This window comes from Manacus candei, unplaced genomic scaffold, assembly GCF_025592945.1.
Source record: "Manacus candei isolate 608988 ecotype Guabito, Panama unplaced genomic scaffold, ASM2559294v1 h1tg000153l, whole genome shotgun sequence".
In the NCBI taxonomy this organism is placed as follows: domain Eukaryota; kingdom Metazoa; phylum Chordata; class Aves; order Passeriformes; family Pipridae; genus Manacus; species Manacus candei.
The window spans coordinates 3,304,041-3,319,156 of NW_026138201.1; the positions used below are offsets into that span (position 1 = coordinate 3,304,041).

The 15,116-nt window shown below is 45.0% G+C and overlaps 1 protein-coding gene across 3 annotated transcripts in view; it reads left to right on the forward strand.

The window, feature by feature from the left end:
• The window catches only part of RASSF8 (Ras association domain family member 8), an 82,742-nt gene extending 67,864 nt beyond the window's left edge, over nucleotides 1-14,878 (forward strand). For 2 of the 3 annotated variants that reach the window (XM_051772449.1, XM_051772450.1), the window contains exons 4-6: nucleotides 5,286-6,175; nucleotides 8,503-8,647; nucleotides 9,764-14,878. In XM_051772449.1, the coding sequence (XP_051628409.1) occupies nucleotides 5,286-6,175; nucleotides 8,503-8,647; nucleotides 9,764-9,885 (1,157 nt within the window). In that variant the 3' untranslated portion in view covers nucleotides 9,886-14,878. The remainder of the gene's footprint in view (nucleotides 1-5,285; nucleotides 6,176-8,502; nucleotides 8,648-9,763) is intronic. The other variant, XM_051772451.1, reaches the window with a different exon arrangement.
• Nucleotides 14,879-15,116: the final 238 nt, after the last annotated feature.

Consider the following 15,116-nt stretch of genomic DNA (forward strand, 5'->3'; position numbering starts at 1 on the left):
ATTAAAGCACATAGAGAACCTTAAAGTGAATAATAGTTACATGAGTCCTACTGCCTTCATGGAGTGTAATTTAAAACTCTGCCACTTGAGAGTCTAAAAAAAAAATGTTCAATTACCTTGTTCCTGTATTTCATTAGTTTAATCACTGTTCATTGTGATGGAATCTGTGTTTAAATTACCAAATTACATCAATCCCAAGTTTGTGTGCTTATGGAGCTGTAGGTGGGAACTTAACTTCTTAAACTTGACACTGGCCCTTTGTGCAGATGCAGTGTGCTGTAGAGATGTAAAGATGCACCTACTTCTCTTACAGCTTGTCATTTGCTGTCTTGCAAAACAGATATAAATTCTTGATGATTGGTTTGAGATGGTAATATCATATGGTTCATGTAGGGTCTTCATTCTGGGGACCATATAGTAATCATAGAATGGTTTGAGTTGGAAGGAATCATAAAGATCATCTTGTTCCAACTCCCCCTGCCATGGGCAGGGACACCTTCCACTGTCCCAGGGTGCTCAGAGCCCCATCCAACCTGGCCTTGGACACTTCAGGGATGGGGCAGCCACAGCTTCTGTGGGCAACCTGTGCCAGGGCCTCCCCACCCTCCCAGGAAAGAATTTCTTCCCAATATCCCATCTAAACCTACTCTCTGTCAGTTTGAAGCCATTCCTCCTTGTCCTGTCACTCCAGGCCCTTGGAAATAGTCACTCCCCATCTTCCTTGTGGGTTCCCTTCAGGTCCTGGAAGGCCACAATTAGGTCACCCCAAAGCTTCTCTTCTCCAGGCTGAACAATCCCAGCTCTCCCAGCCTTTCCTCCCAGCAGAGCTGCTCCATCCCTCTGATCACCTTGGTGTCCCTCCTCTGGACTCTCTCCAACAGCTCCATGTCCTTGCTGTGCTGGGCCCCCAGAGCTGGAGGCAGCTCTGCAGGGAAGTCTTCCCAGAGCGGGGCAGAGGGACAGAATCCCCCTTTCCCCTGCTGGCCATGGAGAAGGGTGTAGAGGCTTTTTGCTTCCACCAGCCCCTGAATTGCTGTTTTTTTTGAACAGGAAAACATGGAACACAACACTGCTGATGCTTTTTTTGGGGCTGTCTGGGTTTTTTTCTCTACCATTCGCAACAACACAAAGCTTTGATAGAAATATTAAAAAAAAAAAAAAAGAGTCTTAATAATTTCTAGTTGTACATATTCTTAAAGTTAGATTTCAGAAGTCACAAGGGATCCACTGGCAAGGCAGGTACCCACCCATGTGAACATAAGTACAACAACTAAAGCTGTGCTTTGGCTGCTCACTGAATTGACTTCTGAACTGGTCACTGACCTTTATCTGGAAATACTGCATAATTCTGCATGAGATTTAATGTAATCTGGAGCTGGGAGAAACACTGTAGTTTAGGGGATACTGTACATTGCTGGCACAAGGCTCATTACGTGAACACAACTGTAACTTAATTTTTCAAATGATAAGGTTTGCATGAATGAGGTGGGGCTGAGTTCTGCCAGGTGCTTTTTGTGTCCAAAAGCTCACGGACAACATGCAAGGCAAGAAGCAGCATGCAGCCGTGGAGCTGCTCTTTGGCATCAACCCAGGCAAGCTGCTTTTTTTTTTCCTTGTCAGTGGTAGCACATCAAAACCAGCAGTTTGTTGCAGGGACGCCTGTGTTCTGAAACACTCTATCATTAGTTCTGAATTAACTCATTCACCCTTTCATTTGTGAATTAATCCCCTCTAATGCAGGCAAACATCACAGTTGTGGTTGTCTGGGTGTTGTTAATCTGCATCATACATAGGCTGAGCACTAAACCTGGGTAATGATCTTGGATGAGGACAGCTTTGTTTTAGACCAGTCCTGAACTCCAGGTGTGGTTGTTGAACTCTGTAAGTATTACTTCCACAAAACACTTTCTTTTATGTGGCTCTTGAGTGCTGAGTTCATTATTTAGGTCTGTGTGTTGATTTGGAACCCTGAGCTAAGATGGAAATAGTTCTTGGCAAGTGCTTTGCTTAATTCTTTAATTCGCTTTTGGTCGAGATTGTTAGAGCTTTATTCTCCTCCCCTCCTCTCCTTTTTTTTTTTTTGTCTGTTGTTACATTTCTTTTAAATGATGAATTTAATAGCAGAGTGAATAGAAACTGCACACTGCTCGTTCCCCTAGTGGTACCTACTCCTGTTTGCAATTTTCAGACAGCTTTGAACTTGACTGTTTCTGACACAACACAAGCATTAGTAACACGGCCATGATTACAAGCTGAAAGCTTCTAAGAGTAACAAAACAGAGCAGCGAAGTGCAGCCTTTGTCCTGAGTTCTGGGGTATGTTTTTACTGAATTTTTCTCTCAGGGATTTTATTGTTAATATGTTAGGGCAAGCAGCGCTAGGTTTATTTTTCCTACAACAACACCAATGCCTGCAACAAACTATAAATCTTCATGGATCAATGAACAATATTGTGAGCTGGCAAAAATCTCTCACTTTATATCTTGGCATAGTAAACTTGTTTTTGAAATACTTTATTAAAACAAACCTTAAATCTGTTTCTTAGAGTGTTGGCCAAGCATGTTAGTGCGCTGACAGATTTTTTTTTTTCCCTTTTTCCTCTTTCCCTATCCCTCAGTGCCTGCCTACAGTCACTTATTTATAAGGCTTTTGGGGTGGTGGATTGCTGTTCTCATGCTGCCTGGTTTTGTTGATTTCTATCCATCAAATCCTTAAGCTCTCACTCCTGACTTGGAAGTGAACATGGGCATTTTGGTCTCTGAACTTGACCAGCCAGCGACCTCTGGGATAAGGCAGGAGCCAAAGCTGCCCGTTCTCTAGGCAGGGCCTCCAGAGCCAGTTTTTGTTGTTGTTTGTGCATCCTGAGCTAATTGTGAGAAAGTGAGATCAGAGGAGCCATTTCCAACACAGTAGTTGCATCTTGGGAAGCTCTTTGTAAGGCAATATTGAATTTTAGGGGGGTGCATAGCAGGTTAATTACCACAGTCTCCTACAAATCTGAGGTGACGAGTCTACGTGAGTGTTGTGATTGGAGGTGGGAGGCAGATCTCCAGCCTAAGATTAGGATATTTTTGTACTTTTGGAAAAAGTGTGGTGCTTGGGCAGGTGGTATGAGAAAAAAAATGCATTAAATGGATTACCATTGATATCTACATTTCTTCCAACTCTTCCACTCTGTAGTTGTATGTATGACAGATATTTTAGGCACTTATGTGCTGAAATAAATCATTTGAATGATCATCTGTCATGGAAATGGATATAGGTAATGCATTAAAGTAGTTAATGATGTTTTTAAGGTTAATGGCAATTGTGGAGCTGTTCAGAAATTCATTAGCATTGTGTGCTTTAAAAGCAGTTGATCTTTCACATCTTTCTGTAAACACTGTTGTGGCTTTTAAGTGAAGTCACTTTGATAAGGGAAACTCTCTTCTGCATTTGGAGCGTGCTGTATCTCAGAGCAGTAAGAGGGGTTTGGAAAAATCCCATGAGGGCTATCAGAGGAAGAAGATTCCTGAGCTGAATTTAAGCATGTTGAGTGGCAGCACAAATGAAGACTTAAACGTAAGTCTTGTACTGTTTTGTTCCCAAAAAGCACACCAGACTGCACTCACTGTATATCAAGCTATCACCAGAGTGCTCAAAAAAACTCCCAGCACTGTTAAAGGACTTGAGCTGCTTCCTGAAGGATGAGTATCCCAGGGGGAATGTGGGAGCTGCTGTTCCAGAGGAGCAGCCTGTGCAGGGAGCCCCATTGCTCGTTTGCGGTTCAGGCAGCCTGTGTTACTCTGGTCCCTGTGCTCTCCTCAGTGAAGGTTTGTCACACCAGCAACACTGCCAGGGGCCATCTGAGCTGGCATCACACTGCTGGGACCTGGGCTGGCTCTCCCCAGTGTCTGAGTGGACAGGGGGGGCATGCACTGGGGGACTGAAGCTCTGTCAGTCATTAACAGCTGCCTCTCATTGATGAAAGAGCTTAACAGCAAACACTCCTCCCTTAAATTTGATGTTTCTCAGTGGCTGAAACATGTGGGACTCCTGTTCATGTTTTCTTCCTCTAGGGCTTTGTACTGGGTGTATTTACGTGGGGGTTGCCAGCATCACTGGGTCACTTGCTTTAAACTTTGCTGGAGGGTGGTAAGGCCCTGGCACAGGTTGCTCACAGAAGCCGTGGCTGCCCCATCCCTGGAAGTGTTCCAGGCCACGTTGGATGGGGCTCTGAGCAACCTGAGCTAGTGGAAGGTGTCCCTGCCTATGGCAGGGTGTTGGAACGAGATGATCTTCACGGTCGCTCCCAACCCAAACCATTCTGTGATTCTGGGAATCCAATCCCTCCAAACCTGGCGGCAGCCCCGGGGGTTGTACGGTTTCCCTGGTGTGTGGGGTGTGAACTGCTCCTCGCTGCTGCTGCGCGGGAGAGGGTTTGGAGCTGAGCTCAGGGATGTGCGGGCACGGCAGTGAGGCAGTGTGTGCTGTGACACGCGAGAACAGCCCGGGGGGGACGTGGGGCGGGACACGGACACTCCTCGGGGCTGTGCGGGGACGGGACAGCCCGCGGGGCTGTGCGGGGCATGGAGAATGGCACACGGACACCCCGCGGCGCTCTGCGGGGGATGAGGGATGGACAGACAACCCGCAGGGCTGTGCGGGGGATGGAGGATGGAGAATGGGACATGGACGCCCCCGGGGCTGTGCGGGGGGATGAGGGATGGACACCCGCGGGGCTGTGCGGGGGGGATGAGGGATGGACACCCGCGGGGCTGTGCGGGGGGGATGAGGGATGGACACCCGCGGGGCTGTGCGGGGGGGATGAGGCATGGATGGACAGCCCCGGGGCTGTGCGGGGGATGAGGGATGGACGGACAGCCCCGGGGCTGTGCGGGGGATGAGGGATGGACGGACACCCCCGGGGCTGTGCGGGGGATGAGGGATGGACGGACACCCCCGGGGCTGTGCGGGGGATGAGGGATGGACGGACACCCCCGGGGCTGTGCGGGGGATGAGGGATGGACGGACAGCCCCGGGGCTGTGCGGGGGATGAGGGATGGACGGACAGCCCCGGGGCTGTGCGGGGGATGAGGGATGGACGGACAGCCCCGGGGCTGTGCGGGGGATGAGGGATGGATGGACGGACAGCCCCGGGGCTGTGCGGGGGATGAGGGATGGATGGACGGACAGCCCCGGGGCTGTGCGGGGTGCGGGACACGGACGCTCCCGTGCCGCGCTGTCCCCGCGGTGTCCCCGCAGCGCCCTCCCGCGGCCGCGCTGACGCTGCGCTCTCCCCGCAGGGCGCACCGGGCGGTACACGCTGATCGAGAAGTGGCGGGACACGGAGCGGCACCTGGCGCCGCACGAGAACCCCATCGTGTCCCTCAACAAGTGGGGACAGTACGCCAGCGACGTGCAGCTGATCCTGCGGCGCACCGGGCCCTCCCTGAGCGAGCGGCCCACGTCGGACAGCGTGGCGCGCATCCCCGAGAGGACGCTGTACCGGCAGAGCTTGCCGCCCCTGGCCAAGCTGAGGCCGCCCGGGGACAAGTCCATGAAGAGGAGGGAGCCCAAGAGGAAATCCCTCACCTTCACCGGGGGCGCCAAGGGGTTAATGGACATCTTCGGGAAGAGCAAGGAGTCCGAGTTCAAGCAAAAGGTGCTCAACAACTGTAAAACGACGGCAGATGAGTTGAAGAAGCTGATCCACCTCCAGACGGAGAAGCTGCAGTGCATCGAGAAGCAGCTGGAGTCCAACGAAGCCGAGATCCGCTACTGGGAGCAGAAGTACAACGCCAGCCTGGAAGAAGAAATCCTGAAGCTGGAGCAGAAGATCAAACGGAACGAAGTGGAGATCGAGGAGGAAGAATTCTGGGAAAACGAGCTGCAGATCGAGCAGGAGAACGAGAAGCAGCTGAAGGAGCAGCTGCAGGAGATGAGGCAGAGGATCCTGGAGTGCGAGAACAAGCTCAAGGACTACGTGTCTCAGATCCACAACATGGAGAGTGGCCTTGAAGCAGAGAAGATGCAGCGAGAAGTTCAAGAGTCCCAAGTGAATGAAGAAGAGGTGAAGGAAAAGATCGAGAAGGTGAAGGGTGAAATTGATATTCAGGGCCAGCAGAGTCTGAGGCTGGAAAATGGCATTAAAGCTGTAGAAAGGTCTTTGGGCCAAGCGACCAAGAAGTTACAGGTAAGATTGTGTGTTTATCCATAGCTAAAGGAAAGTCAAAGATATGACTGTGGCAAATTTCTCTCAAGCAGATTTAGAGCCCGTGAAAAAAAAACACATGAGAAAGTTTCCACTGTGACTTGGGGTAAAAGGAGGAAAGTGTTTCATTTTCAGATTGCATTTCAGATTTTTTTTTTTTGAAGGGCAGACAGTTTTCATTTCACCTCTGTGTAATTTGCTCATTGAAACCATCTGAGATGAAAAACAGTAATTTACACCATCATAGCCTTTCTTGAGGCTAAGCTTCTGATCCTTGCTAGGTTTGTCTGCCACCAAAAGAGATGAATTAAAAAGAACAGTCCAAAAGCAGCACCTGGATAGATGGATGTAGAGCTAAAGTAGCTGTTACCTTACAGGGCTTTTGTTTTAAAGAACAGCATCCCCCTTTTCCTGCCTGACTTGCTGGTTAAATTCAGATCTTCCAAGCTTGTTCTAAACCTAAAGATGCACAAATCTAAAGTCCAGAAGGAAGTAAACTGAGCTCTGTATTGTGGAGTTTAGGGGGGAGGAAATAGAGAAATATTTTCTTGCAAGCTGAAATTTAATGATTAATATTCACAGAACTGCTGATTTGAAACAGGAAAGTTGAGCATGGGTGTTTTTTATAGAGTTTTCAGTAAGGAAGGAAAGAAAATTTTGATTCACTAAATTTTCTGTGCTAAGAGCAGGAAGGTGGCATTTTTTAGTGAGAATTTTTTAGTAATTTGGACTAACTCTTTCATCCCTTTCCTGTAGCCACCTGAGTAATGTAATTTTCCAGCCATCTGAGGTTATGATCAGTTGAGGGTCAGATGCATCACTCTGGTCTCCTGGTTTGTAGAAAAAGATTTTAAGTGCAAAAAACCCCCAACCCCACCCAAAGCAAACAAAAAAAGAAAAACACCCCTTTTCAGGTAAAAGATCTCAATAAAGTTTCATGATTAGATACTAAATTTAAGACCTTAAAACATACATGACATTTCAACCTTACTTTCTGTGAAAGCTGAGAAATGTCAAGAACAAGTTATTTATGTTAGTTCTGCTAACCTGCGTATTTCAGTAATTTAAAAAAAAATAAAACCCCCTGAATTTCCTTCAGTGGTAACTTTGTTACAATCTCATAAAACACGGAGCTGCACAATTACCACTGTGGTAAGTAAGTAAGACAGTTAAGAATTTCCTGTGTCCCAGTTGTAGGGTTTAATGGACCTGAAATAAAGCGAAGAATTTTTCTGTAGAATAGTCTTAAAATTTTGTTTCCATTTCTCCATCCAGTTCTCCAAAAGCTCGTAGCAAATGAATGATCTGTTCCTAGGACAGATCCACAAAACTGTTCCTCCACAGTCCTCGTGTGAGTTCACATCCCATTCCGCTGACACAAGATAATTAGGGAAAAGAAGGTCAGCCCACCCTCTCTCTCTTGCCAAAACAAAGGTGTAGCAGTACCTGCTGCATTGGAATGCCCATGGATGTGCTGCCTGGCATCAGAGTAGCCTATTCCCTCTGTGGCCAGATAGCAGGAATTCCATCCTGGCTGTGGAAAGAAAAAGTACCAGATGCAGCTCTCTGCTAATGAAGCTCAACCTGTGTGTGGAGGGGAATAAATAAGTCTAAGACTGTTGTAGCCTCTGAGAGCTGTAAGTTTTGCATATCATGCCAGAAGTACAAAGCCTTGAGGAAAATCCTAAATTATCTTCTGTGCCTTGAAGGGCTGGTGAACCAGCCAGGCTTTGGCCTTGTTGCACAAAACAGTTGCAGAGAGAGAAAGTTCTGTCCATAAAAATTTAAGTCGAAAATGCAAAGAACAAGAAGAGAAAGGAATTACACTCCTTTTAGTATCAGAGCTGTCCAAGTCATGCTGGACACTTCAGGAAGAGCTAAGATTTGGTGCCAGACTGCTGCTCAATTGATTATTGTTTCAGAGGGCACACTGTTACCTCTATTTGCTTACATCTGATGCACCAAAATTTTTCTCAGGTGATATGAGTAACATCTGCTAGTCATCCCAGGAGCAATATAAAAGTATAGTATATAAAAAACCCCAGTAGTCACCTGTACTTAGAGTTGGACTCAATGATCTCAGAGGTCTTTTCCAACCTAATCGATTCTCTGATTCTAGTAAGTCATAGTGAGTGTTGACTTGAGATTAAAAAACCTTTAAATGATGAGATTAAAAACCTTTAAATTCTTCAGTTTGCATTTGAATTCAAAAATTGGAGGCTTTCTCATCAAAAGGAGTTGTCCAGTTGTAAGTGGAGCCTTGAAATGCTGCTTTATATGCTCAGCAGATGTTTTCTCTTTCCCGGCAGGACAGGGAACAAGAACTGGAGCAGCTGACAAAGGAGCTGCGACAGGTGAACCTGCAGCAGTTCATCCAGCAGACGGGAACAAAGGTGACGGTGCTGCCGGCAGACCCCGTGGAGGTGGAGGCCCCACATGTGGAGCTGGAGAGAGGTGCAGCCCTGGGAATGCCTTGGCTGGGAGGGAGAAGGGGTTGGCACTGCCTTTACCTGCTGCTTAATGCCAGCACTGGTCTGTGGAGGGAGCGCTCTGTTAGCGAAGGCCTCAGCAAAACACTAACAAAGCACGTTGTCGGATATTCCTTTTCGTTCCAAGGATTCAGCAGGCTATAAATAAAGAGCAGTGTGTGGATAACTTCTCCCCCACTGTGCCTGGGCATGTGTTTGTCCCATCAGCAGCCCGTTAAGCCAGTGGCTTTCAAGAGTGGCTGTGAGCATGTAAAGCTGGCATACAACATCATTGCACTGCTAACACTGCTGCTCATCTGGGTTCTTCCCCTTCTGGTGCTGTCAGAGTAGGAAAAGGAATGTGTCTGGATCTCCAGAAATCCCAGACAGCAGCCACATGGGAATAGGAGCTAATCCAGCTGGGCTGCCAGCCATCCAGAAGCCCTGCACAGATGGCTGTTACGGCATGTGCAAATTGGCTGTGCACCCAGTGAGAGCAGGGCCACCTGCACGTGCCCACAGCTGGATTCACATTTTCCTGGACAGAAACATGGGATGTGTGTCAGAGCTGTGGCACAAGCACAGCTGTGTGCTTTGACAATACTCTGCTTTCAAGGGGTCTGTTTGCCTCGTCATTCTCCTTAGCTGGTTCTGTTCTCCTTTTGGAAGACTTTCCAACCAAAAGGCACTGGGAGCATAAGGGGGGCTGGGGGGAAGGAGCAAAAGCCAACCAGGCCTTAAAATGTCAGTGTGAACTTGTGTGAACTGTCTCTTTTGAGTGGGCAGGAAGCTGAAGCTTTGAGTTATGTACAGGTACAATCCCTTCCTGTGCATTACCATATAAATGGGTGCATGTTTTTCACAGGAGAGTAATTGTTGTGGATAGCTATTTCTGGTAGATATTCCTGTTTCGAAATGAGTAGGAAGTATTATACTCTTATGTACACCTTATGTCTCATCCCTTCCTACCCAGGCATTTCAATTGTTTGTTACGTGTGGTGTTAGTTTTTTTTTTCTTATCACACTAAGCAGGAAGAGGGGAGGTGTTTTATGGATGTCCCCCCCGATGATGACTTTTCTAACTGCCTTCTTTCCTGTTCAGAGCCAACATTTCAGTCTGGGTCACTGAAGCGCCCTGGCTCCTCGAGGCAACTCCCCAGCAACCTTCGGATCCTACAGAATCCCCTGTCGTCTGGTTTTAACCCGGAGGGCATTTATGTATGACAGTACATACCTCTTCTGGAGAGGACCTATCAAGGTACCCTGGACAAGATACACTTTATTTTATTCTGCCAATGATGAATGGAAGAAGTTTTTTCTTGTTTTATTTTGGGTTTTTTGTTACGCCACCGTGTTTTTGTTTTTTTTTTCTTCTTCCTCCAACACGCCACTCGGAGCCATACCCTGTGCACTGATGCTAAAGAGACAGGACCTGTCTCGATTCCTAATTGGCAAGGATGACCTTGCTGTCAACACAGCTAGAGTGCAGAAACCTTCATTGTTTTTGCCACTTCAGAAGTGTTTGGGAAAGTATTGTCGCTTGTATAGGCATAAATGGAAGACTGAGGGTGAAGGAAACCGTGTATGCAACTTCCCTGAGGTTTAATTTATTCCCTTTAATCAATGGACCCGTGAATGTTGACCTTTTATATTTTTATTTTTAACTTGTGAATAATCACATATGGCTGTGTGTCAGTCTGACAAGGTGACTTTAATTTGTGTGTGCATACACCCCCATTTGATCAAGTACAGCAACCTGCAATGCAGAGTTCTGTGGGGTGCTGAACCATTACAGTGGTTTCTCACCACTAACTTTGTTCATTTCTGTTGTGGGTCATAATATGTCACGTTCCATCCATTGCTACCTTTTAAGGCTTGAAAAGTGAGCTTGTGGGTTTTACTTGCTGTTGAATCTGCCTTTGAATGAAGCACCTAGTGTTCAAAAGATTTATGGATTTTAAACCTTGGCTTGGTAAAAATATTTCCAGCATATAATTGAGGATGCACTAGTTAGATGATATTTTATTACATAGAATGTATATTTGAAATATTTTGCCACATTGTATATGCCTTTTGAGAAAAGAACAATGTAAGAAGTTGTCTTCATATATCTTACCAAAAGAGAGTAGGAGGCTTTTCACTGTGTGTGATTTTGTACTTTATTTTTTCCACTAGCCATTACAGTGTTCTTGTTTTGAGGTAAATCTTGCTGTTGGAGGAGAAGAAAGACACAAACCAAATGGGCATCCTCTTCCAGCCTTCCAGAATTCACTCAAGTTTTGTGGAGGGAAGAAACCTGGCAGAGTCCCTTGAAGTCAATAGCAGAGCTTTCACTGAAGTGAGTGGGGCCAGGATTTCATTCGAGTTTAGCCTCTCTGAAAGACATGTTGCTGCTCAGTCACTTGCAGAATGTAAAGCTCACAAGCAGGAAATTCACACATTTGGTGGTCATTTTTTGCAAAACATGTGAAAAGAGAACAGTTTTGTATCTTGGTGTTGCTTTAATCCAATCAAAGCTAAGCAAGGATTAAACAGAGTGGTTTCCCAGCAGAAAATTAAGACAATATCAGGTAATTGTTGGTTATAGACCTTGATGTTAGATTGCTGAAGTGGACACCAGGTTTGTGGAGAAAGTGACTGCCATCAGTGGGACACTGTAAACATTGGAGGCTGGCCTCATGGATGAGTTAGAGAAGGGATGGGCCTTCCCTAGTTGTGTTTGGATTTTCTGTTCTAACAGCAACTCATAGCACCATCCCCACCTTGGAGATCCCCTTGGCATGAGAGGCAGACATCGTGCTCTCACTAAGTACTGAAAACTTGGGCTTAGTGGCAAAATGACAGAGCTCCTGATGGCTTTAGTAGGGTCAGGATTTTACCACTAGTAGGAAACTCCATGCTTTTTGCCACAGAAAAATACTTAATTCCTAGCATCCTCTCATGTTGATTTACTGATGTGCAGATAAATGTTAATTTAAGTCTCCTTTTTAAAAAAAGGAGCTTCCCGACAATGGAAGTTTTAAAAGATATAGTAGAAGATGAAGGATTCTTGAGTGTTTATTGCATCTTTTTACCTTTCCACTTATTAATGGCATCATATATTCTAAAAATGCTGCTGTATTTAGACTAACAGCAACAGATAAGGCTGTGAATATATAAAGGACCTTTCCAAATGGACTCTGAATTTTTACTGTTTAACTTATCATCAGGTCTTTTTTTTTTTTATCTTCCATCTTCCCTTGTGAGCAAACTGGAAAATTATATGTTCCTACCTGAGGAATCTTTGCAGTGCTCACAGATTTTATTGTTAGTTTATCACAGTTCTGTGCTCATGTTTACTGTGCCCGTAACTTTGTATTAAACAAAAAAGAAAGAATGTGTGTACATATATATATATATCTATATATTAAAAAAAAGTGTAAAATATACATAGTTTGGGGACAATATCTGTCCAAGGTACTTGAGCATATATGCCTTACATTCTGGGTTCAATTTACAGAAGTGAAATGGCCCTCTCCAGTGGATATCTTGCATCTTCAGCACCTCTTGATGTTAGAGAACTGAGGCACTCAGCACCTTGCAAAGTCTGGCCCAAATTATGCTGCATGGGGGTGGGGGGAAACAGTCTTGTCCTGAGATGAAGTATTTTTAAGGCAGATCAGCATACTTACCCCAGCTAATGTTTCTGTCATACTTTGTGACCGGTCCATCTCCCACAGATGTCAGTTGGAGCTGAACTGGGCTCTTGCATCATAACAACTGCTCTCTTTCTCTGCCAAGTTATTCTTTAGGATAGAGGGAGGAAGAAAAGGATTAAAAGGAATGGTAAGAGCAGCTTTGGAGGGCTTTAACTACGGCTTTGTAATAGAATCAAAGGAGGAATTTGCCATTTAAGTTAAAAGAGTAGCACCTGCTGACTGCAGCAGCTGTTTGACAGAGAGGCCAGCCTGGAGCTGGCTCAGGAGTGGCCACTGCACCATCCCTGAGTGGACCCTCCCTGTCAGGGCTTTGGCACATGTCAAGGTGATCTGAAAAACGTTCACAGCTTCAGCCACTCTTATGGTCAAGGAGAGGCTTTGGTATCCAGACCTGCCATTTGTGAGACACTTGACAAATTCCCCTGCCCCCACCATACTCCTCTTGCTTCTTGAATTTCACCCAGGCTGAAGTTCTGTAGCATTTTCACCCTCTCTGTAAATAAACCAAAAAGAAATGGCATGCCCTTGCATTAAATGTGAATTGAGCAGTGTGTAACAGTTAGAAAAATTCCTCACACTACAGCATTTAGAATTTTGCTTCTGATCAACTGCAGAACCTCACTCTTTCTTTACAACTGTAGAAAAAATTCATTTTCAGAAATGTTCCAAACCTACTTACGGGGCATTAGCAGAAAGGAAGCAACACATACTGATTTTAACAAGTGCCATATTATTTACTGGGCAGCATGATAAAAATGGGTTTTTTTGCTTGCGTTAAATAGTTGAACACACAAAGCACTATTTTCCAGTGCACGGGGAATTTATATGGAGAACTCCTGTAATTTATTACTAGTGGAAATTAACTGTGTTATCTCTCTCATCCATGAGGATACAGGTTATTTTTGCTGGAGATGCTATGTCGCTAGGGGAAAAGGGGGGGTGACCATTTGAAAAGCCAGTAGGTTAAGGCTAAGGTGAACAATCCGAATGCCCGAGCAAGGAGAAACTCAAGTCCCACTCTGAAAAGTCAGCTAGGAACACGCCTCCCAGGATCTTTTAGTGGGACTTAGGTTCCCAAGTGCCTGAATTGCTTCTGGAAATGGTATGTTAGCTTTGAGATTACTTGCTTTTCTTGAACCCTTGCAAGTTGGGAGGAAGTTCTTGAAGAAAAGAACTACCCCTACTAGCATTAGCAATATGCAAATGTGTGAGGTAAGAGGGAAAAGATCCTTTAGTAAAATAAAAATCTCCTCTTGGGGCAGCAATTGCCTTGTTTTTAGCGTGAAGAGTATTGCATTATTTTAGTGAACTGGGATCATATGAGTATGATCAAAAAAAAAAGAATTGATCCTGTAATTTTTAGTGAGTTACCTTGAAGCATATAAATTCCTGATGTGCATTAACTTGAGTGAATTGGGCCTTAATGATCCATGTAAATAACAAAACTGTATTCAGATATTTTTTTCAGAAAATAGTCTCTAATGGTCTGTACTGTATTAAAATAAGTGTCAAAGTGTTACTTTTATATTACACCTTTTTTTTTTTTTTAGAACATTGAAATGTGCATGTTTATTCTATTTGCTACAGTATTTTAATGTTTTGGATGAAGGCCATCGGTTGTATGGAGATGACAAAACAATCATTCTGTCTATTTATTCAGTATTGCTGCTTAAAGTTTTCAAAATAAAGCTTTCAATGCCAATATAGTGACTGATTGAAAGCTGTTCTAGCTCTCTTCAGGTGTTTTTTTCTATGTTTATAGAAAACTAAATAAGTGAAACTTGGTATATATAGGCTGTTATACCAGCAAGGAATTATTGCAATAATACTGGGGGGAGGTTGAGGGTAAGTGTGTGTAGTATATACATAAATGTATGCATGCAGTGAATGCCTTTAGGCCTCAAGTAAATGGAGTGCTGAAGAATGTTAAATTCTTTGTGGTCCTGCAGGCACTTTACACATGTGATCAAGCACTGGTTAGTGCTTCATGGTGCTTGTGAGGGCAGAACAAGGTGGTCACAAAGGATCAACTGAGAGCCCTTTGAACCAAAGGAGATTTAAGCACATTCTTGAGTGTTCTAGTTTCTGACTGGGGCCTAAAAACATGTTCTGATACAAAAGTCTTGCAGTTGCAGCAAGGATGCCTCAAGCATAGCTGGTACCTCTTAAAATTTTAGTAGTTCTGCCATGGATGGAGTGTGCCTGCTCTACTTGTAAAGGGTATCAGAATGCAGAGTGTTCACCCTCATGACCATCCTGTGAAACAACTAACTAGGGGTTCTGACTGGAAGATTTGGGTTGCTGGCGCTTTAACCTAGAGAAGCAATGCAAACTAACTGTGAAAACACGAGTGAGCGTTTTATTACTGCTCTGCTTCAATGCAAGATGAAAATCTGTATTATATGTAACTATATTTTTTGTCACTTAAAAAGCTTCTATTTTTTATTATTCTCATGAATGGTTGACAAAAAAAGATATTGGATATGCTCCCATACAATAAATTCCCCTCTGAAACTGTGGATCTTTCCAGTTCGTGGTTTGCTGGAGTTGCACCGTTCACCTCACGCACGTCTCACAGTACAGCTGCTGGGACTCTGTCAGAGAACACTGGGCCTGAAAGCAGGGCCAAGGTAAAGCTGGGTGTATCTGCAGCTCAAACATCTTCAGAAAGGGCTGTGTGTCGAGCATTAGGACACTGAGCAATCCTAAATGGCAGCTTACTTGGTGTGGGATACACAGCTGGTTGGGTGTGGGGCC